At 38.1% G+C, this 22,683-nt stretch overlaps 2 protein-coding genes across 5 annotated transcripts in view; both read left to right on the forward strand.

Moving 5' to 3' along the window:
- The window catches only part of ADAM9 (ADAM metallopeptidase domain 9), a 113,026-nt gene extending 103,430 nt beyond the window's left edge, over window positions 1–9,596 (forward strand). For all 3 annotated transcript variants that reach the window (XR_003120784.1, XR_003120785.1, XM_025393911.1), the window contains 2 exons: window positions 6,464–6,531; window positions 8,197–9,596. Coding sequence is in view for 1 of the 3 variants with exons in the window: in XM_025393911.1 (XP_025249696.1) it covers window positions 6,464–6,531; window positions 8,197–8,290 (162 nt within the window). In the remaining 2 variants the exon portion in view is untranslated. The remainder of the gene's footprint in view (window positions 1–6,463; window positions 6,532–8,196) is intronic.
- A 2,526-nt stretch (window positions 9,597–12,122) lies between these two features.
- ADAM32 (ADAM metallopeptidase domain 32) overlaps window positions 12,123–22,683 on the forward strand; it is a 164,332-nt gene continuing 153,771 nt past the window's right edge. Inside the window, exon 1 of one of the 2 annotated variants that reach the window (XM_025393909.1) lies at window positions 12,123–12,419. In XM_025393909.1, the coding sequence (XP_025249694.1) occupies window positions 12,269–12,419 (151 nt within the window). In that variant the 5' untranslated portion in view covers window positions 12,123–12,268. The remainder of the gene's footprint in view (window positions 12,420–22,683) is intronic. The other variant, XM_025393910.1, reaches the window with a different exon arrangement.

Here is a 22,683-nt window from a genome sequence, read left to right on the forward strand (position 1 = left end):
TAGATTGTTCCTCTTTTTCTAGGTCTTGAGGTATAACATTAGGTTGTTTATTTGAGATTTTTTTTAAAAATGCAGGCACTTATTGGTATAGACTTGCTATAAACTTCCCTCTTAGAACTGCTTTTTCTGTGTTGCGTACATTTTGTTATGTTGTGTTTCTATTTTTATTGTCTCAAGATTCAGTTTGTTTCTTGGTACACATTGGGGATTGGTTCCAGGACCCCCACATATAGCCCAATCTGTCTATCCTCAAGTCATGCTGTTGGCCCTGCAGAACCCACATATAGGAAAAGTTGGCCGTCTATATATGTGGGTCATGAATACTGTATTTTCAATCTGTGTTTGATTGAAAAAAATCTGCATATAGATGTACCTGTGCAGTTCAAATCTGTGTTGCTTAAGTGTCAGCTGTATTTTAAAATATTTCTTGTTATCTGCTATTGACCAAGTGGTTGTTTAGGAGCGTGTTGTTTAATTTTCCTGTATTTGTGAATTTTCTAAAATTCCTTCAGTTACTGATTTTGAGTCCTAATATTGTAGTTGGAAAAGGTACTTGATGTCAGTCTTTTAAAATTTGTTAAGGCTGGTTTTGCAGCTTGACATATTATCTGTCCTGGAGAATGTTCTGTGTGCATTTAAGAAGAATGTGTATTCTGCTTCTGTTGGATGGAATATGTTTGTTAGGTCAGTTTTTTTAAAGTCTAGTTTGAGTCAAATGTTTTCTTACTGAGTTGTTGTCTGGATGATCTATCTGTTGTTGAAAGTGAAGTATTGAAGTTTCCTACTAGTATTGGGTTGCTATTTAGCTCTCCCTCCAGATTAATTAATATTTGCTTTATATATTTAGGTACTCTAAATTGGCTGCATATGTATTCAGTTGTTATATCCTTGTGATGAATCGACCCCTTTACCATTAATGCCCTTTTTCATCTCTGTTTTTAATGTTTTTGATGTTACATCATTCTGTGTGATGTAAGTACTGCTATCCTTGTTCTGTTGGTTTCCATTTGCACAGAATACTTACTCATATTTAAAGGAATTACTGATAGGTAAGGACTTACTATTGCTATTTTGTTTTTGACCCTTCCTTCTTCCCTTGCTGCCTTTTGTATTTCTTTTTAATTAAAAAAATCAATTATGGATACATAAGAGTTGCACATATCACATGGGGTACATGTGATATTTTGAAACAAGCATACGGTGTGTAATGATCAAAGCAGGGTAATTGGGATAGTCATCACCTCAAGGATTTATAATTTCTATGTTAGGAACATTCCAACTCTACTCTTTTAGCTATTTTGAAATATACAATAATTTTTTTGTAGTAATATTTTGATTCTCATTTTCCTTTGTGCATATTCTATAGTACATATATTGTGGTATCTTTGCAGTTACATAAAATATTTTATAAATGTATAGCAATCTATTTTAAACTGATAACTTCAATCACAAAAACTCTACCCCTTTGTATTTCTTCTTCTTCCACTTTATGTAATTGATGACACAAAATTACCTCTTTTTATATTGCTTATCATTAACACAGATTCATTACTTTTTATGCTATGCTTTTAACATTCTAACAAGATTTAAAAGTGATTTTCACACTTACAGTACTACAGAATTCTCTACTTGTCTATATGCTTACCTTTATTATCGAGTATTGTATTTTCATATGGCTTTGTGTTGCTATTTATTTTCCTTTCTCTTCACCTTTTTTGCTCCTCTGCCACTTTGATTTTGAGTATACTGTCTTTGAGTCCACTGATACTTTCCTCTACCTCATCGTGTTTGTTGTTGAATCCTTCCAGTGAATCTTTCAATTTAGCATTACAGTTTTCAGCTCCAGAATTGCTGTTTCATTCTTCTTTATAGTTCCTATCTCTTTGTTGATATTCTCATTTTGTTCATACATCATTTTCCAGATTTATTTTAGTTGTCTCTCTGCAGTCTCTTTTAATTTTTTGAACATCATTATGATGGTAATTTTTGAATTCTTTGGTAATTTATATATATCTGTTTCCTTAGGGTCAGTTTCTGGAAATTTAGTTTGTTCCTTTAAACGTGCCGTGTTTCTCTTTCTTTGTATTATTTGTCATTTATTGTTGGGATTTTGGCATTTGAAGAATGAGCTGCCTTTCCCAGATTTTGCAGCCTTGTTTTATACAAGGAGGACTTATGCTACTCAGTCTGGCTAGAGATTCTGGAAGCCTCTCAAAACTTTTTTTTTTTTTTTTTTTGGAGACAGAGTCTTTCTTGGTTGCCCAGGCTGGAGTGCAGTGGTGCCATCTCGGCTCATTGCAACCTCCGCCTCCTGCAACAAGCGATTCTCCTGCCTCAGCCTCCTGAGTAGCCGGGACTACAGGTGTGTGCCACCACTCCCAGCTAATTTTTGTATTTTTTAGTAAAGAGGGGGTTTCACCATATTGGCCAGGCTGGTCTCGAACTCCTGACCTTGTGATCCGCCTGCCTTGGCCTCCCAAAGTGCTGGGATTACAGCGTGAGCCACCACGCGTGGCCTGTTGTCTAGTATTTTAAATCTTTTTAAAAAATTCTACAATATAAATATGACTATTGAATTACGAAATGTTTATTTAGGTTTGTGAGACCATACACCAATTAAATTAATTGTTAAGAGGATGGACTGTGAGCCAGACTGCCCAATTTGAGTACTGCCTTTGTCACTTTATAAGCTGTGACTTTAGGCAAGATTCTCAAACTCTCTCCGTACTTGTTTCCTCATCTGTAAAATAATAATAATAATAGTACTAATCACAAATGACTTTTGTGAAAATCAGAGGGATTCGTATGTGTGGAGCACTGAGAAGTGCATGTGGCACATGTGAAATGCTCTATGAGCTTTAGCTATTTTCCCATGTGTTCATTGTCTGCTTTCAACCTTATTGAATCTCAGCTTATTTTTCTGGTATTTAGCGAAGGTATTTTGGTAGTAAATTCTCTGTTTTTGTCTTTTCAGAATGTGTTTGGCTGACAGTTGTTTTTTTTTTCTAAGAACTTTAAAGAGACTATATTTTAACATCCTTTGTTGCAATTTAAACATTGTCTGTTATTCTAATGTCTGCTGTAGATGATATCTTTTCCATGTGGCTTTTTCTTCTGTATCTTTAGACTAGTTGGTGTAGATGTGGACTTTAAAAAACTCCTTTGCCAATAAATAGACTTCCTGAGTTGATTTACGTTTTTCAATTCTAGCAAATTCTTAGCAATTATTTCTTTATTGCTTTTGTCTCATTATCTGATAAACTCTTTCACGCATTTCTTGCATGTTAGACTTTTTACTATCTCTCTGTTTCTTAACCTCTCTTTGCTATTTCCAGTATTCTTGTGTATTCCATTCTGATTATATTGGATCTACCTTCTATTCACTGTCTCTACTAAACTATGCCAAATCTTCTCCTTAACCAACTCATTGAATGTCTAATTTCACTAGTTTTATAGTACATTTCATTCCTGTAGTTCTACTTAGTTCTGTTTCGAATCTGCCTGGTTATTTGTGATTGTTTGTTATAGTTTTATTATCTATTTTAAAGCTTTTATTTATTAAAGCATATTCAAACACCTACTTTATGTGGTGTATCTGGTCATTTTAGTATATATGCCCTTGGTGGGTTCTCAGGTTTGTTATTTCTGCTGACTTTCATGATGGCTTATTTCTTAGTGCACTTGTGATGTTGATTGTAAACTCACATTCTTTGGAACTTTATATTGGAAATAAATATATTTGAGTCCTGAATTATTGTGGGTTTCTACCGAGAGTATTTTTCTTTGCCAGATGCGTGGGGCATAGTCAGTCTTTGATGTCTTTAAACTGAAATTTTTGTTGATTTTTTTTTTTTTTGACAACACAAATGTTATAAACTCTGGTCCCCAAACTCTTATGAGGATGAGTGTGGAGACTGTTTTGTAAGTTCCCCGTCTATTAGCAGGGGCAGTATCATCACAGGCCTTCCTTGAGGCAGGTATTTGTTTTTCTAGTTAACCCATGGGGATATAACCTTTCGTATGTCTAGGCTTTGTATAGGACCTTGTATTCACCATTCCATCCTGCTCAGGCCCTGGCTTTTCCTCCTTTATCTATGGGTTACTGAAAATGCATACTGCTGCCTGCCAAGGATAGGAAGATGTTCACAGGATGAAGGCAACTCCGTTGTTTGGACTCTTTCATACCTTCTTGGTTTTTTTTTTGGCCTGTAAGATGTTTCTTACTTCCCACCAACCCAGCCAAGTGTTTCAAAATACCTTTTAAATATTTTAGGCAGCATTTTAGGTGTACTGTACTGGGAAGTTTTCTCTGGATATTTGGTCTACTCTTTGCAAGAAGTGAACATGTACTTCATTCTTTTTAATGACTGCATACTGTTCCCTCTTATAAATTTACCAGAAATTTAAAAACAGGTTGTTTCGAGTCTTATACCATAAAAAAATGTGGCACTAAGCCTCCTTGTAAATAGATCTTTGCATATATTAAAAAATATACGTCAAATAAATGCCAAAAAAGATTTTAAAATTTTAAAATTTTATTTTTAATTGGCAAATCATAGTTGTGTACGTTTATGGGGAACAGCATGATGTTTTATGTAAACAATGTGGAAATGATTAAATCAAGCTAATTAACATATCCAGCACCTTGCTTGCTTGTAATCTTTAGCTTGTTTTCATTAATTTATATTTAATTGACAAATAATAATTGTGTATATTTTGGGATATGGTGTGATTTTTTTTTTTTTTTTTTTTTTTGAGAAGGAGTCTCACTCTGTTGCACAGGCTGCAGTGTAGTGGCATGATCTTGGCTCATTGCAACCACTGCCTCCCGGGTTCAAGCAATTCTTCTGCCTCACCCTCCCGAGTAGCTGGAATTACAGGCGTGTGCCATCATGCCTGGGTGATTTCTTTGTAGAGACGGGGTTTTGCCATGTTGGCCAGCCTGGTCTTGAACTACTGACCTCATGTGATCCACCTGCCTCAGCCTTCAAAAGTGTTGTGATTACAGGCATGAGCCACCATTCCTGGCCACAATGTGATGTTTTGGTCTATGTATACCTTGTTGTAGGATTCAGTCAAGCTAATTCTCATACCCATCACCTCACCACGTTGTCATTCCAAAAGTGGACTGGATCCCTTTAGAGTGCTGCTCCTATGGCTTGTGGAAAGGGATGGAGACATTTTGTTGCATTTTTCACCAATTTTCACAGTACATATAAATCATTCTGTGGTGAAAAAAATTGCAGATGATAGACCACCTGTTCTGTGGTAGAAGCCAGAGGGTGCTCAAAGTCTTCACCACCACTGTGCATTCTCTGCCAGTCATAGAACTTTAGGAGTAGATAGTAAAGAACATAGAACTTTTAACAGTAGATAGTAAAGAACATCTTGGTCAAGATCACTTCATTATTGATTTAGTAATTCCATCTGATCTTTCCTAACGTCTTCTAACATAATGTGATACGTGAAAAATATTACTTTTACTTTCTTATTTGAGGCTAAGTCATACAGTTTCACTTTGTTGTAAACTTCAGCTACTTCATCAAGGAAGAATATAATGAATTCCAAAATCAACGATTCTAGCTGAGTGGTATTTATAGTATTAGTTAGATACTGTATAGGTTTGGCAATACATTTTGGAAGATTTTATTTAAAATACATTGACATAGGAAATATGTTACCTTTTAACTAATACAGTTGGTTTGAAGCAAGATCATAGCACTTTGGTATTACTGAATTAAAAAAAAATACCTTAAAAGAATTAAGTATTCCACATTTAGTGGTAAAGATATGTCAAATAAGCAAAATATTTTATAGCATTATAACGCTATAATTCACAGCATTATAAATAAATACAGGTTGAGCACCCCTAATCTGAAAATCCAAAATGCCCCAAAACCCAAAACTTTCTGAGCACCAACATGATGCCACGGGTGGAAAATTCCACACCTGCCCTAATGTGACGAGTTGTAGTCAAAATGCACTGTTGAGTACTTATATGTGAATAAATCTAAGAAAATGATTGCTTACCAGTAGTATATAAATTCAGAGTCAAGAGTGATGGTGATACCAAACAACCACAGATTGTCCACATGAGGGGCTGAGAGAGTGACACCTTTGCTTTCTGATGACTCAGCATACACAGACATTGTTTTATGCACAAAATTATTTAAAATATTGTATAAAATTACCCTGAGGTTATATGTATGAGGCCTGTATGAAACATCAGTGACTTTTCTGTTTAGACTTAGGTCCCATCCCCAAAATATCTGATTATGTATGTGCAAATATTCCAAAATTGGAAAAAATCTGAAATTTGAATCTCTTCTGGCTTTAAGCATTTCCATTAAGGAATATTCACCTGTAGTCTGTTTATTGATTTTAAATATAGAGGTTTCTTTTATGTAGAAATCATATTTATGAGCACATAGTGGTAATAACCTTATTATATTTTTCTTTTTAGCCTATCTATGCAAACAGATTTCCAGTACCAACCTATGCAGCCAAGCAACCTCAGCAGTTCCCATCAAGGTCAGAAGAAAATTTGCTTAGATTTTTTTGACCAGAATAAAACCTAGGGGTTAATGTCTAATAATTTCCCCTGTATTTTAATGTAATTTAGTGAAAGGTATTTATTGTCAACAGTTTACAAGAACATGATTTGCAGAAAGGTTTTAAAATAACTTTTATATAAATTTTATCATATTGGTACAGGGTCAAAATGAAATATTAAAGAAGCTTGAGCAAGGCATAGATTCTGCTGCCACAGCTTTCATGTGCCTAAGATTTAGAAGCAAGAGCCTTTGAGGTAACCAGCAGTTGGAAACCAGATGGGTTAGAACAGCCTTCCTGTCAAAAACAGCTAAAAAAGCTGGACAATATAAGAAAATATGTGTTTGAAGGCATAGAAGACTAAAGAAGTGAGGAATTGTGGGGGTAAGGTCAGGAGAGGAAGGAAAGCTAGAAATGGCCCCAGCTTTGGGGGCCACTTTTCCTTCCTAAATGAGTTTACCTGTTCTGACAATAGACAGGCTAGGAAGCTGAGGATAGCGTTCTACAAACTCACAGGGCAGATTGGACAAAATTTGGAATCCTGCCAAAGAGGAGGCACCTTAGCAAACATCTCAGGTTCTGTGCTGGGACCCAGAAGTAAGAGTGGACTAGACCTTCAACTGATTTCTACAATTTCTTATGTTTTGCTCATGATCAAAAAAGCCAAGTGTAAAAGAAAATATGACTAAAACCAAAAAACAATAGGCCATAGAAACAGACTGAGAGGGTATCCAGTAAATAGACATGGACTTTAAAATAACTATGATGTCATGGAATTAAAAGTCAGTATTGAGAATTTCACCACAGAACTAAAAACTTAAGGAATCAATGCAAATTCTAGAACTGAAAAACACAAGAACTGAAATGACTCAATGGATGGGCTTAAAATCATCAGAAAGGAAGATAATTTATTACTTCATTTTGTATTACATAAAATGCATATGACCCTCCCATCCCCCAAAAGTCTTTCAAATTACAATTGCATTGTAACTCTGAGGACTATCTTCATATGTAATCTTTATTATACAGTAAGAATACATTGAAATCCAACTGAGGATCAGGGGAAGAGTATATAAATTATGAGGGAGACATTCACCAGGTAGTGTTCCAGTGTGTTATTGGAGTAGAGGTGTACTAGAATTGGATGATGAGGTTAGGAGAGGCTGTCCACAGGTGGAAGTATGAGGTTTGAGATGGACACCTGGTGTAGAAGTCATAATACTTTTAATTCTCAGAGTGGATCTCATGTTGAGGGAGCTATAAACAGCTAGGTTTACACCGAGCAGTAATTTGCTGCCCTCAGATTCTAACAGCACAGGCAAGTGCTTGATCACTTGGTGTCTTTTACAGTTTATCTTTACCATTTCATGTGCTTTTTTTTTTTTTTTGAAAAAACATGTAAACTAGAAACTTCATACAACATTGTTGATTATGGAGTAATTCCATTAAAGTAGTTATTCCATTTTAGACTCTAATTGGAGCCCTTTAGCCATTGAATATCACCTTAATACTGATCTCAGAATGTAAAGTACCCTTTCCTATTGTCAGAGATGTTGAGGATGGTGTTATGTTGAGCTTGTAATGAATATGGCATTATTTCACCCAGTCTAAACACGCTATTAACTATCTCTTTTCCCCTCACAGGCCACCTCCACCACAACCGAAAGTATCATCTCAGGGAAACTTAATTCCTGCCCGTCCTGCTCCTGCACCTCCTTTATATAGTTCCCTCACTTGATTTTTTTAACCTTCTTTTTGCAAATGTCTTCAGGGAACTGAGCTAATACTTTTTTTCCTTGATGTTTTCTTGAAAAGCCTTTCTTCCTGTTGAAACTATGAATGAAAACAAAGTACCACAAAATAGACTTTACTAACACAGAAAAACAGAAACTGATTGTGAGAGTTGAGAAATACAAGGAAATTCAGTAAAGCCAGGGAATTTACAATAACATTTCCGTTTCCATCATTGAATAAGTCTTATTCAGTCATCAGTGAGGTTAATGCACTAATCATGGATTACGTTATTTTGAACATGTTATTGCAGTGATTCTCAAATTAACTATTGGTGTAAGATTTTTGTCATTATGTGTTTAAATGTTATTCTGAATTTTTTACCTTAGTTATCATTAATGTAGTTCCTGATTGAACATGTGATAATCTAATACCTGTGAAAACTGATTAATCAGCTGCCAATAATATCTAGTATTTTTCATCATACACGAATTAATAATCATCATACTCTAGAATCTTGTCATTCACTACATGAATAAGCAAATGTTGTCTTCAAAAGAATGCACAAGAACCACAATTAAGATGTCACAATATTTTAAAAGTACAAAGTATACTAAAAGAGTGTGTATGTATTCACACACAGTTACTCGCTTCCATTTTTATGACCTTTCAACTATAGATAATAACTCTTAGAGAAACTAATTTAATATTAGAATTTCTATTATGAATCATGTTAAAGCATGACATTCTTTCACAATAGCACTATTTTAAATAAATTATAAGCTTTAAGGTACGAAGTATTTAATAGATCTAATCAAATATGTTGTTGATTCATGGCTATAATAAAGCAGGAACAATTATAAAATCTTCAATCAATTGAACTGTTACAAAACCACTTGAGAATTTCATGAGCACTTTAAAATCTGAACTTTCAAGCTTGCTATTAAATCATTTAGAATGTTTACATTTACTAAGGTGTGCTGGGTCATGTAAAATATTAGGCACTAATATTTTCATAGAAATTAGGCTGGAGAAAGAAGGAAGAAATGGTTTTCTTAAATATATACAAAAAAGTTACTGTGGTATCTATGAGTTATCATCTTAGCTGTGTTAAAAAGGAATTTTTACTGTGGCAGAAATGGTATGGATAGTAAAATTTTAAGCACTAAAATTTTTTTCATAACCTTTCATAATAAAGTTTAATAATAGGTTTATTAATGGAATTTCATTAGTTTTTTAAAAGTGTTTTTGGTTTGTGTATACATACATATACAAATACAACATTTACAATAAATAAAATACTTGAAATTCTCTCTTTTGTGTCTCCTACTAGCTTCCTACTCAACTATTTATAATCTTATTAATTAAAAAGTTATAATTTTAAATAAAAATTCTAGTCAAACTTTTATAGATATTATCTCACTAATTGTCGGACTTTTGCCAAAGTGTGCACAGTGGCTTTTGGAAAACAGATTAGTTTTGAAGAAGGCAAAAATTTCAGTTTTCTGAAGACAGCATGTTATTGTAACAATCAAGTATACATATTAAATATTGTGGGCAATCTCAAATGAAGGTCCATCATTTCATTTTAAATCTCTGAATGAATTCATATAAGACTCAAACGTTTATGCCGTTCACTCATGTAGCCTCAATTTTTGCAGTCGCAGTGCATATCACTGAAATTTTACAGTTGGTAATGTATTAACTATGTAACTTAACACTTGGAATTAAATAGTTCTTTGGATCTTTGACTAGTTAAGAAAGTTTTTAAAAAGACTATTGGATCTGAACTTCTTTTACTTTTATATACTTTTTAATATACTTTATGTTTTTTACTTTCTTGGTCATGGATGCCACTTCAAAATTTGAAAATATTAAAGGATGTCCTTTCTATCTTTAAAAAAAATAAATAAGGGTAAATTATGCAAATTTGACATCTCCGTTTGACTCTGTATGTCAAACTGACCTTGTTCAGAGTATTGCATTCTCCCTTTCTCCTGTGTCTGCAACCATAGAGTTAAGCACAATTTGGGTTTTCTAAACCCAAATCAGATTTCATTAAATTTCATAAATGTTTACTAAAACCTACCATTTTTCAGACACTGTATTAGGTACTGTGATATCTAAGTTCTGGATAGGATATGTTTCCTGACTTTTAGAAGCACATCCTCTGTTATGAAGAGAGCCATACACACAAGAATAATACAAAATCAATTCTATTAAAGATACAAACCGAAAGGTTGGGGAGTAAGAAAGAACAAAATGATATAAGAACCAGAAATTCATTCAGAATACTTACCACTAATTGATGAGTTGAAGCATTTACTGTAATTGCTCTTCTGTTTGTTTCAAAGCAAGGTGAAACTAGCTGTGGCTCAGCAGCTGCCTAAAAGCAATGTTAGCTTAGCATTGGCTGTTCCTATTGAGATACAAACTCGGTGTATTTTTTTGTTGCCTTATTCCGCTATTCCTCCACCCAGCCAAGATGGAGTTTTGCTCTTGTCACCCAGGCTGGAGTGCAATGGCACAATCTCGGCTCACTGCAACCTCCAGTTCCTGGGCTCAAGCGATTCTCCTTCCTCAGCCTCCCCAAGTAGCTGGGATTTCAGGCGCCCACCACCACACCCGGCTAATTTTTGTATTTGTTAGTAGAGATGGGATTTCACCATGTTGACCAGGCTGGTTTTGAACTCCTGACCTCTGGTGATCCACCCACCTCATCCTTCCTAAGTGCTGGGATTACAGGTGTGAGCCACCGCACCTGCCTGTTGCCTTGTTTTTGTTCATGTTATTAATTTCAGCTGTCGATTTCCCTGTTGAAATTGCTTGCATCCATAAAAATCACATCTTCATTTTAAATGTGTTAATTCCTCAAGTGAGATTTTTCTGTTCCCCTGAGGCCTTTTAGTTTATGTGTTGGCCTATTACATAGTATGAGAAATTAATCCATTCTTTGAAAAGAATGAAAAGCTAATGCATACAGATGGAGACCTGGTGTGAGGCTGGGAAGGAGGAGGCATTGCAGTTCCAGGGAATAAAGCATTGTTTAGGAAAGACCCAAAGTCAGAGCTGCCAAAGCACTGGGGATAGGAGAAATTAAGTGGCAGGTTCCGGTCTGAGTTCAGAAAAATTACTACGCTGAGGCATTTGGCTAGAATTTTCTACTGAAATGTAAGTACTGTAATTGTGGGCAAGAATCTTCTCTATCTCTTTCACTACATGAAATGAGTATTTATTGCACTGAGAAGTTTCTGAACGATAGAATGACATCACATGAGTTTTAGACAATGGCCTGCGGAGAACCAGACTGGAGGAAAAAGCCTGGTTATGAAGTCCATTTGGGCAGCGTCAGTGGGGAAAAAATGCAGCTGGCGCTCTTCAAAAATATGAAGAGCTGGCGTTTCATATTGAAAAGCGGCTCACTCTTCCCTTCTTTGGAATATTCACACATCTGGCTAGTTTTGAAAAAATATTAGAAACAGGTTTGGTAAATATGAATATATATTTGGGTGTGTATATAGATTTTAATTCAGAAAGTATTACACATTCGCTTTTGAAGGGACCGAGGAAGCCCCGAACGATGGCGGATGCCTGTAATCCCAGCTACTCAGGAAATTGAGGAGGGAGGATCGCTTGAACCCAGGAGTTCGAGACCAGCCTGGGCAGAATAGTGAGCACCCCCGTCTCAAAAACAAAACAAAGCAACTGGGAAGTGTCTGGTGCAGAAAAGCACACGCTGACTGTGAGTAAGTGTGTCAGTTCTTAAGGTCCATCAACACAAAAGCGAAAAGTTAGTGGAGGACTGCGAGCGCGATCGCGACAGAGGGCGCTGGGTGGTCAGTGGCTCCAGCAACCACGCGGCGGGGTGCGCCGCGAAGGGAGCTGGATGTTTTAGTCTCGGGGCACCCGCTGCGGGCTCTTATTGTTCCGGACGCTGAACACCGAGAGCACCCCGGGCTCCGGGGCCTCCGGAGAACGCTGCCCCATGAACGCGCGGGGAGCGGCCCCCGGCGTCCGCGCGTACCCGGCAACTCCCGGCGTCCCAACGGCTTCCCGCTGGCAACCCCGAAGCCGTACCATGTTCCGCCTCTGGTTGCTGCTGGCCCGGCTCTGCGGCCTCCTGGCGTCAAGACGCGGTGAGCCAGCCCAGACCCTGACACTAGTCCGGACGCTCGTCACACTGCGGCCTGACTCCCTGCAAAGCCCGGGGCCCTCTCTGCCTGGGTCCCTTTGGTCCTGTCACCCTGGCAACGGGGCCTTTTCCAGGGGATTAGGCGCCCCGTCCGCATGGAGAAGCGACTCAGGACCCAGTGCCAGGGCTCACACCTGTAATCCCAGGGCTTTGGGAGGCCGAGGCGAGCTGATTGTTTGACCTCGGAGTTGGAGACCAGCCTGGGCAACACAGCAAGACCCCATCTCTAAAAAAAAAAAATTTAAAAATGTTCCGAGGTGGTGGTGCGCACCTGTGGTCCCAGCTACCCGGGAGGCTGAGGGAGGAGGACCACGTGAGTCCAGGAGGTGGAGGCTGCAGTGAGCCGAGATCGCCCCCACTGCACTCCAGCCTGGGTGACAGAGATCCTGTCTTCTTTTTAAAAATTAAAAAATTTTTTTGTGTGTGTGACCGAGGCCCTTCTGTTGCCCAGGCTGAAGTGCAGTGGGCAACAGAGGGAGACTCCAGCTCATAGTTCCCCAGAACTATGAGGAAAATAAATTTCTGTTGTTTAAGCCATGCAGTCTACACTATTTCGTTATGGCAGTGAGAGCTGACTAATATAGTACTTAACAGCAAAATGATTGAAAAACTATAAAAGTTCATTAGTAAGAGAACTGCTAAATAAACTGTAGTTACCTACAAACAATGCAAATGGAACATTGTGGAGAGGGAGGAAGTAAGACACGCCATGTACTGACTCTGGCTGACAAGATTCAGAATAGTATGTAATAAGAGGAGGAAAATAAGGGCATATCAGAACATTTTACTTGCATGTAAGCCTCCCTGGTGATACTGTAAATTTTTGAGAACTCTTCCTACTCTTCTTCCTATCCTGCCACAATTACCTCTGCAGCATAGCAGAGGTGTGGTCAAGGCCAGGGTGTCAGCCTGGTTAGACTGGGGTGAGGGTTCTCTTCCTGGCTTGTAAACAGCTACCTTCTCCCTGCATACTCACCGGACCTTTTCTTTGTGTACAAGGAAAGAGAGAGCAGGAGCAAATTCTCTGATGTCTCATCAGGGCACAAATCTCATCATGAGGGTCCCGCTCTATACCTGAAACCCTGGTTACCTCCCAAAGGCCATAACCAAATACTGTCACCTTGGGGGTTAGGGATTCAACATAGAATTTTGTGGGATACATTCAGTTCATAACATGTACAAAGTTTTAATGCAGTGATTGTCAAAGTTTTTGGGTTCAGAACTCCCTTATACATGAACAATTATTGAGATTCTCAAAGAGCTTTTGTTTATGTGGATTTATATCAATGTTTAACATATTAGAAATTAAAGTAGAAATGTAAGAATGTGTATCTCATTCATTAAAAATGAAAGTAATGGCCAGGTGTGGTGGCTCACATCTGAAATCCCAGCACTTTGGGAGGCTGAGGCAGGTGGATCACCTGAGTGAGGTCAGGAGTTCGAGATCAGCCTGGCCAACATGGTGAAACCCCATCGCTACTAAAATACAAAAAAATTAGCCAGGTGTGGTGGTGCATGCCTGTAATCCTAGCTACTTAGGAGGCTGAGGCAGGAGAATTACTTGAACCCAGGAGGCAGAGGTTACAGTGAACTAGGTTGTGCCATTACACTCTAGCCTGGGTGACAGAGGGAGGCTCTGTCTCAAAAAAAAAAAAAAAAAAAGAAAGTAATATGCCTTTTATATGTTAACATACGTATCACATTTTCAAAATAAAAATAACTATATTTTCCAAAACAAAAAATACGAGAAGAGCAGCATTTTTGTGAATCTCTTTAATGTCTGCTTTAATAGAAGACAGCTACTTCTCATTTCTGCTTCTGCAGTCAATCTGTTGCTGTATATTTCATGTGAAATATCTGAAGAAAATCTAGACTATACAGTTGGAAAAGGAAGAAATACCTTAATACCTTTTTTTCAGATAATTGAAGGTATTCTTTGTGTACTACAACAAAAGTTGAGCAATGGTGAAGTTTAGTTGCAATGTAGAACATATCAATGAAGTTTTCTTAACGTGCTGTATTAATCCATTATCTATCTTGAACTCTGGTATTTATCCATGTATTTTTGAATGTATTATTTTTTTAAAAAGTTTTAAATTTTTGTAAAATACATGTAAAATAAAATTTCCATCTAACCATTTAAAAAATATTAATAGGGCTGGGCGTAATAGCTCATGCCTGTAATCCCAGCACTTTGGGAGGCTGAGGTGGATGGATCACCTGATGTCAGGAGTTCGAGACCAGCCTGGCCAACATGGTGAAGCCCCGACCATCTCTACTAAAAATATAAAAATTACAGATGTGGTGGCACGTGCCTGTAATTCCAGCTACTCAGGAAGCTGAGGCAGGAGAATTGGTTGAACCCAGGAGGCGGGAGCTGCAGTGAGCTGAGATGGCACCATCGCACTCCAGCCTGGGTGACAAAAGCAAAATTCCATCTCAAAAAATAAAATTAAATTAAAAATATTAATAAACTTTATTTTTTAGAGCAGTTTTAGGTTCATAGCAAAATTGAGCTGAAAGAGTTCCCATATAGCCCCTGTTCCCAAATATGCATTTCTCCCACTATCAATGTCTGGCACCATGGATCCATTTGTTACGACTGAGCCTGCACTGACACATCGTTATCATCCAAAGTCCGCAGTTTGCATTAGGGTTCATTCTCCACGTTGCACATTCTGTGGTTTTGACAAATGTACAATGACATGCATCCCCCATTGTAGTATTATACAGAATAGTTTCACCGCCCTACAAATCCCGTGTGTTCTGCTAATTTATCCCTCCCTCCCCACTGCTGCTGGCAACGACTCATCTCATTAGTCCTCATAGTTTCGCCTTTTCCAGAATGTCAAGTATTTGAAATCATATAATATGTAGCCATTTTGGATGGACTTTTTTTTTACTTAATAATGTGCATTTAAGGTTCTCCCATGCCTTTTCATGGCTTGATAGCTTATTTATTTATTTATTTATTTTTTGAGATGGAGTCTTACTCTGTTGCCCAGGCTGGAATGCAGTGGCAGGATCTTGGCTCACTGCAACCTCTGCCTCCCGGTTTCAAGCAATTTTCCTGCCTCAGCCTCCCAAATAGCTGGGATTACAGGTGCCTGCTACCATGCCCAGCTAATTTTTTTGTATTTTTAGTAGAGATGAGATTTCACTATGTTGAACAGGCTGGTTTCGAACTCCTGACTTCCTGTGATCCACCTGCCTTGGCCTCCCAAAGTGCTAGGATTACAGGTATGAGCCACTGCGCCCGGTCGCTTATTTATTTTCAGTGCTGAATAATAGTCAATTGTCTGGATCTACCACAGTTTATTTATCCATTTACCTACCAAATGACATCTTGGTTGCTTCTAAGCTTTGGCAGTTATGAATAAAGCTTCTATAAACATCTATGTGCAGGTTTTTGTGTGGACATAAGTTTTCAACTCATTTGGGTAAATACCAAGAAATGCTATTGCTGGATCATATGATAAGTGTATATTTAGTTTTTAAAGAAACTGCCAAACTGTCTTCCAAAGTGGCTGTACCATTTGCATTCCCCCTAGCAATGAATGAGAACTTCTGTTATTAATGCTGTCATATTATAAATTATATGCATAACTATAAGTGCAAGAAATCCTGGCTGTCTTTTTTATTATAACTCAGAAGAGAGAATTTAAACTTTCAAAGGAAAATGCCAACTCCAAACTGCTGATGGTCCCATCAGCTGAGGGATCTTGCTCAGCAATTTGGGAATGGCATTTTCACATTGAGCAATCACTCCTCATGTCCTCCTCCTTCCAGCCCCTGGCAGCCACTGATCTGCTTTGGATTTACGTGGCAACCACTGTCCCTTTGGATTTACCTATTCTGGGTATAAATGGAATCATACAAAACATGACCTTTTCTGTCTGGCTTATTTCACTTGCATAATGTTTTCAAGGTTCATTTCTGTTGTAGAATGCACTAGAACTTCATTCCTTTTTGTGACTGAATAATATTTCATTGTATACGTTCACCCGTTTGTTTACCGATTCATCAGTTGATGGACATTTGATTGTTTCCAACTTTTGGCTGTTAGGAATAATGCTGCTAGGAACATTCATGTACCAGTTTTTGTGTGGACATATGTTTTCATTTCTCTTGGATATGTACTTACAAAGGAAAATGTTAGGCCTAATGGTATAGGTATGTCCATTTCCTCTTCTGGACTTTGTTATCCCCCAATAATGAATTGGCTATTCTGGGTCTTTTACCTCCTCATGTAAACAATAGAATCTGTTGGTTGATATCCACAAAATAGCTTGCTGGAATTTTGACTGGGATTGCCTTGACATAGAACAAACTGGGAAGAGGCTGGGAATGGTGGCTTACGCTTGTAATCCCAGCACTTTTGGAGGCCGAGGCGGGTGGATCACTTGAGGCCAGGAGTTCAGGACCACCCTGGCCAACATGGTGAAACCCCATCTCTACCAAAAAAATACAAAAATTAGCTGGTCGTGGGGGCACATGCCTGTAATCCCAGCTGAGGCAGGAGAATTACTGAAATCTGGGAGGCGGAGGTTGCAGTGAGCCAATATCACACCACCGCACTCCAGCCTGGGCGACAGAGCAAGATTCTGTCTCAACAAAAAAAGAAAAAGAAAAAGAAAAGAACAAGTTGGGAAACGCTGACATCTGATGGAGTGGCAGTGACTACCTACAATGTTTTGTTGAAAATGATTCTGAGGCTTTGCCTAAATTTAGTGTAAAAACTATGATACCTACTAGATTTTTTGAAGTGACATATGCATTTATGTATCAGTCTTTTCCTAAAGTGGGATAGTTGAGGCCAAATTTGGCTTTGCATCAGAACAATCTCTGGATATTTCTAAACATACAGATTTCTGGATCCAAATCCTGGAACTTTAAAAATACTTATAAACTTGTTAATAATTTTTATTTGGTAATATGTGATTACATTCAAAATCAAGTAAAAGAGGCTACCCTATACGTTACCATCTTTCCTGGTTGTCAATTTTACTATACTTTTAAAGAAAACGACTGTTTTATCAGTTTAATGGTACTCTTTCTGGACTTTTCTCTAGACACTTAGATATAAATATGTATAAATATAGACATATATGGTCCTTTTGAAGTAAATTATAAATGATGAAAGCATATTGTATACATTTATGTACATCATCTATTTTTATATGTTTTGGATATTAATCATTTTATTTTTTCTATATCTTGCACAAGTTTTCTTCAATGTGTTATTGATCTTTTTATTTGTGATATCCTGATTTTTGTGCTAAGTTTATCAACACTTTCTTATGGCTTCTGCATTTTGTTTTCCTTATTAAGGCTTCCCTTGGTACAATGATTAAAACAAATAGTTTCCCATACTTTCTTAAAGTTATTTTACAACTTTAGGAAATTTAGCCTTTCAGTCTTTCTAATAGTTTTGTAACTTTGTACATGATGTCTTGTAATCCACATTGTGGTGCTAGATAGGAAACTATATTTGTATTTTTCCAAATGGAAAATGAATGCTGATATTACATCATTCCCCCATTTAATTGAAATGTGAAATTTGATGTGAAATTATAGTTGATTAGTGAAAAAAATATAGATGCCAATGTGTTGATTCGTTGAAACAAATCAACTCGGCTCCCAATACCTAATATGCAGTTATTGACCTGGCAAGTGTTATATTCAATTCCAGTCAGCAATGGTGACAAATGCCTTTATCTGACAAGAATAATACATTTTTCACCACCTTCCCTTCAAGCTGTCAACTGTCCTGTCATACATAGCACAGAGGGACACTGACCATTTTGATTTCCTATTAGAACATCATGAATGTAGTAGTAGACGTTAAACTATCACTGCCCCCTCGCTCCCAAAGTACACAGGTAGGTCTCAGTTAGAGACCTGTCATGAGACTGAGGATACACTAAAAGGGTTTAAATAAAGAGAGTTTAGTTATGGGACTATTTATAGAGATGTGGGCACCAATAATTAACGATGAAATGCACAGACTGGTAACAGTGGAAAGCCATATCACATGTGTTGAATTGATTGTTTGCAAAGATGGCGATGGCCTTAACACTTCCTCCATCCTTGTGTGTGCTTCCTTTTTGCAACATTTCTTTGTCATTCCTCCCATTGAGAGGTAGAATGTATTTCTTCATTCTCTGAATCTGGTTGGCCTCATGACTTGCTCTGGCCATTTGGATGTGGTAGAAGTGAGTTGTGAGACTGCCAAGTCTATGCCTCAAAAGGCCTTGCAGCTTCCTCTCTGCTCTCTTGAAGCACTGTCTTGACTGCTACATGGAGAATCCTAGACTAGGACGATAAGAGGGTGTGTGAAATGGAGATGACTCAACCTAGGCCATTCAGTCAAAAGACATGAATGGGGTCGTCTTAGTCTCTCCAGGCCTAGGCGAGCTGCCAGATGACTGCAGCCACCTGAGTAACATTATGAGTGTCAGTACAGTGGGTACTGCAGGGTGTCCTGTGTCATAACACTGAAGCGGCAGGGCAGTGCCATCTGGATCTTGAACTTGCTGCAGAGTCTTCTCTTGCGCTGGATCCCAGTCGATTTTGACAGCTTTACCAGTCACCCGATGAATGATTCAGGCTTTCACACCCCAAAACAGTATGTATTATCTCTGAATTCAAAAACTCAAAAAGGCCCGTCACTTGTTGTGACTCTTTTTTTTTGTGGTGGGCTATGCAAGGTGTAGCCACTAGCATCTCACTTTGTACAGGATATCTCAGCATGCTGCAACCACTGGACCCCAAGAAACATCAGGGTTGTAACTATCCCTTAAGCCTCCATGGGTTCTACCACATTCCGGCATACATGTATCTGACTAAAACATCTAGGGCACTTGCTACTTCTTGCTCACTAAATATATTAGCATGATGTCTTTCACATGCAACTTGACCAGCATGATGTTCTAATGGGAAATCAAAACGGTCAGTGTCCCTCTGTGCTATGACAGGACCGTGTCCCTCTGTGCTATGATTTGTTGAAACAAATCAACACATTGGAGTCTATATTTTTTTCACTAATCAACTATAGTTTCACATGAACTAACTAATGAGACTTTAATTTCAACGAGCTACTTCATTTCACAAAAACTGTAATTTCATTCACCATTGATGGATCCAGGTCACAATTTATCCCTTGATCTATGTAAGTCCCTATTCTGATCAATGGACCATGCTGGTATTTTGAGTCCTCAGGATTAATGTTAGTTCAGAGGCAGTAAATAATACTCCCTGAAAGTCTGGCTATTTCCCCTCCCCAGGGCATAGTCATCATGGTAAAAGGACACAGGACACTATGGAGGAGGCTGCAGGGGAAGATTCGTAGCACATTCCTGTGGTCGCATGGCAAGGTCTTTCCTAAAGAGGACTCTCTCACTCCTTAATGAAAAGGCTGCAAGCCTTTGAACTGGGTCAGGTATAGGAACCAGGGAAGAGGCTGTGAGTCCTCGTGGTGATTGCATCAGTTTCTGCGCACCACAAACTAGAATTTTCTTGACTAGCCTGCTCATCTAGTTCATTTCTAGGGACTCTGTGATCAGTTAGATACTACCAAGGACTTCTGTAGGTGAAAGCATTTTGTTTTTCACACTGTCCTTGTGGCTTTTTCTGGTAATTGTGCTCACCTGTCTCTGAGAGTCAAGTGTCTGACATCCATTGTCTGCCACTTCAGAATTCCATGATTCCCAGTCAAAGCAAGGAATCATGTTTAAAAAATTTTTTATAAGTTTTAGTTTTTCTTCCAACTTTAATTTTAGGTTTGGAGGTACATGTGCAGATTTGTTATATGGGTAAATTGTGTGTCACTGGGGTTCTGTGTACAAATGATTTCATTACCCAGGTAGTGAGCATAGTATCTGAGAAGCAGTTTTTCAGTTTTCTCCCGCCTCCCATCCTCCACCTTCAAGTAAGTTCTGGTTCTATTGTGCCACTCTTTGCATCCATGTGTACTCAGTGTTTAGCCTCTGCTCAAAAGTGAGAATATGCAGTATTTGGTTTTCTGTTCCTGTGTTAATTTGTTTGGGATAGTAGCCGCCAGCTGCACCCGTGTGGCTGCAAAGGACATGATTTCATTTTTTATGGCTGTATAGTATTCCATGGTGTATATGTACAACATTTTCTTTTTCCAGTCCACTACTGAAGGATATCTAGGTTGATTCCATGTCTTTGCTATTGTGAAAAGTGCTGCAATGAATATACGTGTGCATGTGTCTTTATGGTAGAACGATTTATATTCCCTTGGGTATGTACTCTGTAATGGGACTGCTGGGTCAAATGGGAGTTCTGTTTTAGGTTCCTTGAGAAATCATACTGCTTTTCACAGTGGACGAACTAACTTACATTCTCGCCAGCAGTGTATAAGCGTTCTCTTCCCTCTGCAACCTTGCCAACATCTATTATTTTTTGACTTTTTAATAAGTCATTCTGATTGGTGTGAGATGATATGTCACTGTTGTTTTGACTTTCATTTTTCTAATGATAAGTTTTTCATATGCTTGTTGGCCACATGTATGTTTTATTTTGAGAAGCATCTGTTCATCTCATTGGCCCATTTTTTAATGGGGTTGTTTTTTGCTTGTTGAATTGTTTAAGCTCCTTATAGAGTCCAGATATTAGACCTTTGTTGGCATAGTTTGTGGATATTTTCTGCATTCTGCAGGTTGCCTGTTTACTTGGTTGGTAATTTCTTTTGCTGTGCAGAAGTTCTTTAGTTTAACGAAGTCCCAATTCTCAATTTTTGTTTTTGTTGCAATTGCTTTTGGAGTCTTCATCATGAAACCTTTGCTAAGTCAAAGATGTCTATAATGGCATGTCCTGGGTTTTCTTCTAAGGTATTTATAGTTTTAAGGTTTACATTTAGGTCTTTAATCCATCTTGCATTGATTATTGAAGATGGCAAAAGGTTCAGTTTCAGTCTTCTGCATATGAGTAGCCCGTTATCCCGGCACCATTTATTGGATAGAGCGTCCTTTCCCCATTGCTTGTTATTGTTGACTGTCAAAGAGTAGATGGTTATAGGTGTGTGGCTTTATTTCTGAGTTTTCTAACCTGTTCCATTGGTCTATGTGTTTGTTTTGGTACCAGTACCATCCTGCTTTGGTTACTGTAGCCTTGTAGTATATAGTTTGAAGACAGGTAGTGGGAGGCCTCTTGCTTTCTTCTTTTTGCTTAGGATTGCTTTGGCTATTTGGGCTCTTTTTTGGTTCCATATGAATTTTAGCATAGTTTTTTCTAATTCTGTGAAAAACTATTGTTGGTTTGATAGGCATAGCCCTGAATACGTATGTTGCTTTGAGCAATATGGGCCTTTTAACAATATTGATTCTTCCTATCCATGAGTATGGAATGTTTTTTCATTTGTTTGTGTCATCTCTGATTTCTTTGAGCAGTGTTTTGTAGTTCTCCTTGTAGAGATCTTTCACCTCCATGGTTAGCTGTATTCCTACGTATTTTGTTCTTTTTGTGGCTATTTTGGATGGGATCGTGTTCTTGATTTGGCTCTTGGCTTGGCTGTTGCTGGTGTATAGAAATGCTAGTGATTTTTGTACATCGATTTTGTATCCTGAAACTTTACTGAAGTTGCTTATCCGATCTAGGACACTTTGGGCAGAAACTGTAGGGTTTTCTATAGAATCATGTCATCTGTGAAGAGAGATAGTTTGACTTCCTCTCTTCCTATTTGGATGCCTTTTATTTCTTTCTCTTGCCTGATTGCTCTGGCTAGTACTTCCAGTGCTATGTTGAACGGGAGTGGTGAGAGTGGGCATCCTTGTCTCGTTCTAGTTCTTAGAGGAAAGGCTTTCAACTTTTCCCCATTCAATATGATGTTAGTTGTGGCATTTAATGATTATGGTTACTTTTTTTTTTTTTGAGACAGAGTCTTTCTGTGTTGCCCAGTCTGGAGTGCAGTGGCATGACCTTGGCTCACGATAATCTCTGCCTGCTGGGTTCAAGCGATTCTCCTGCCTTCCAAGTAGCTGGGATTACAAGCATGCGCCACCACACCCAGCTAATTTTCGTATTTTTAGTAGAGATGGGGTTTCACTGTGTTGCCCAGGCTGAACTCTTGACCTCAGGTGATCCACCTGCCTTGGCCTCCCTAAGTGCTGTGATTACATGTGTGAGCCACCGTGTCTGGCCGACTATGGTTACTTTTAATCTTAATTTTTCTGTACCTTTATGTC

This window comes from Theropithecus gelada, chromosome 8 (genome assembly GCF_003255815.1).
Source record: "Theropithecus gelada isolate Dixy chromosome 8, Tgel_1.0, whole genome shotgun sequence".
Classification (NCBI taxonomy): domain Eukaryota; kingdom Metazoa; phylum Chordata; class Mammalia; order Primates; family Cercopithecidae; genus Theropithecus; species Theropithecus gelada.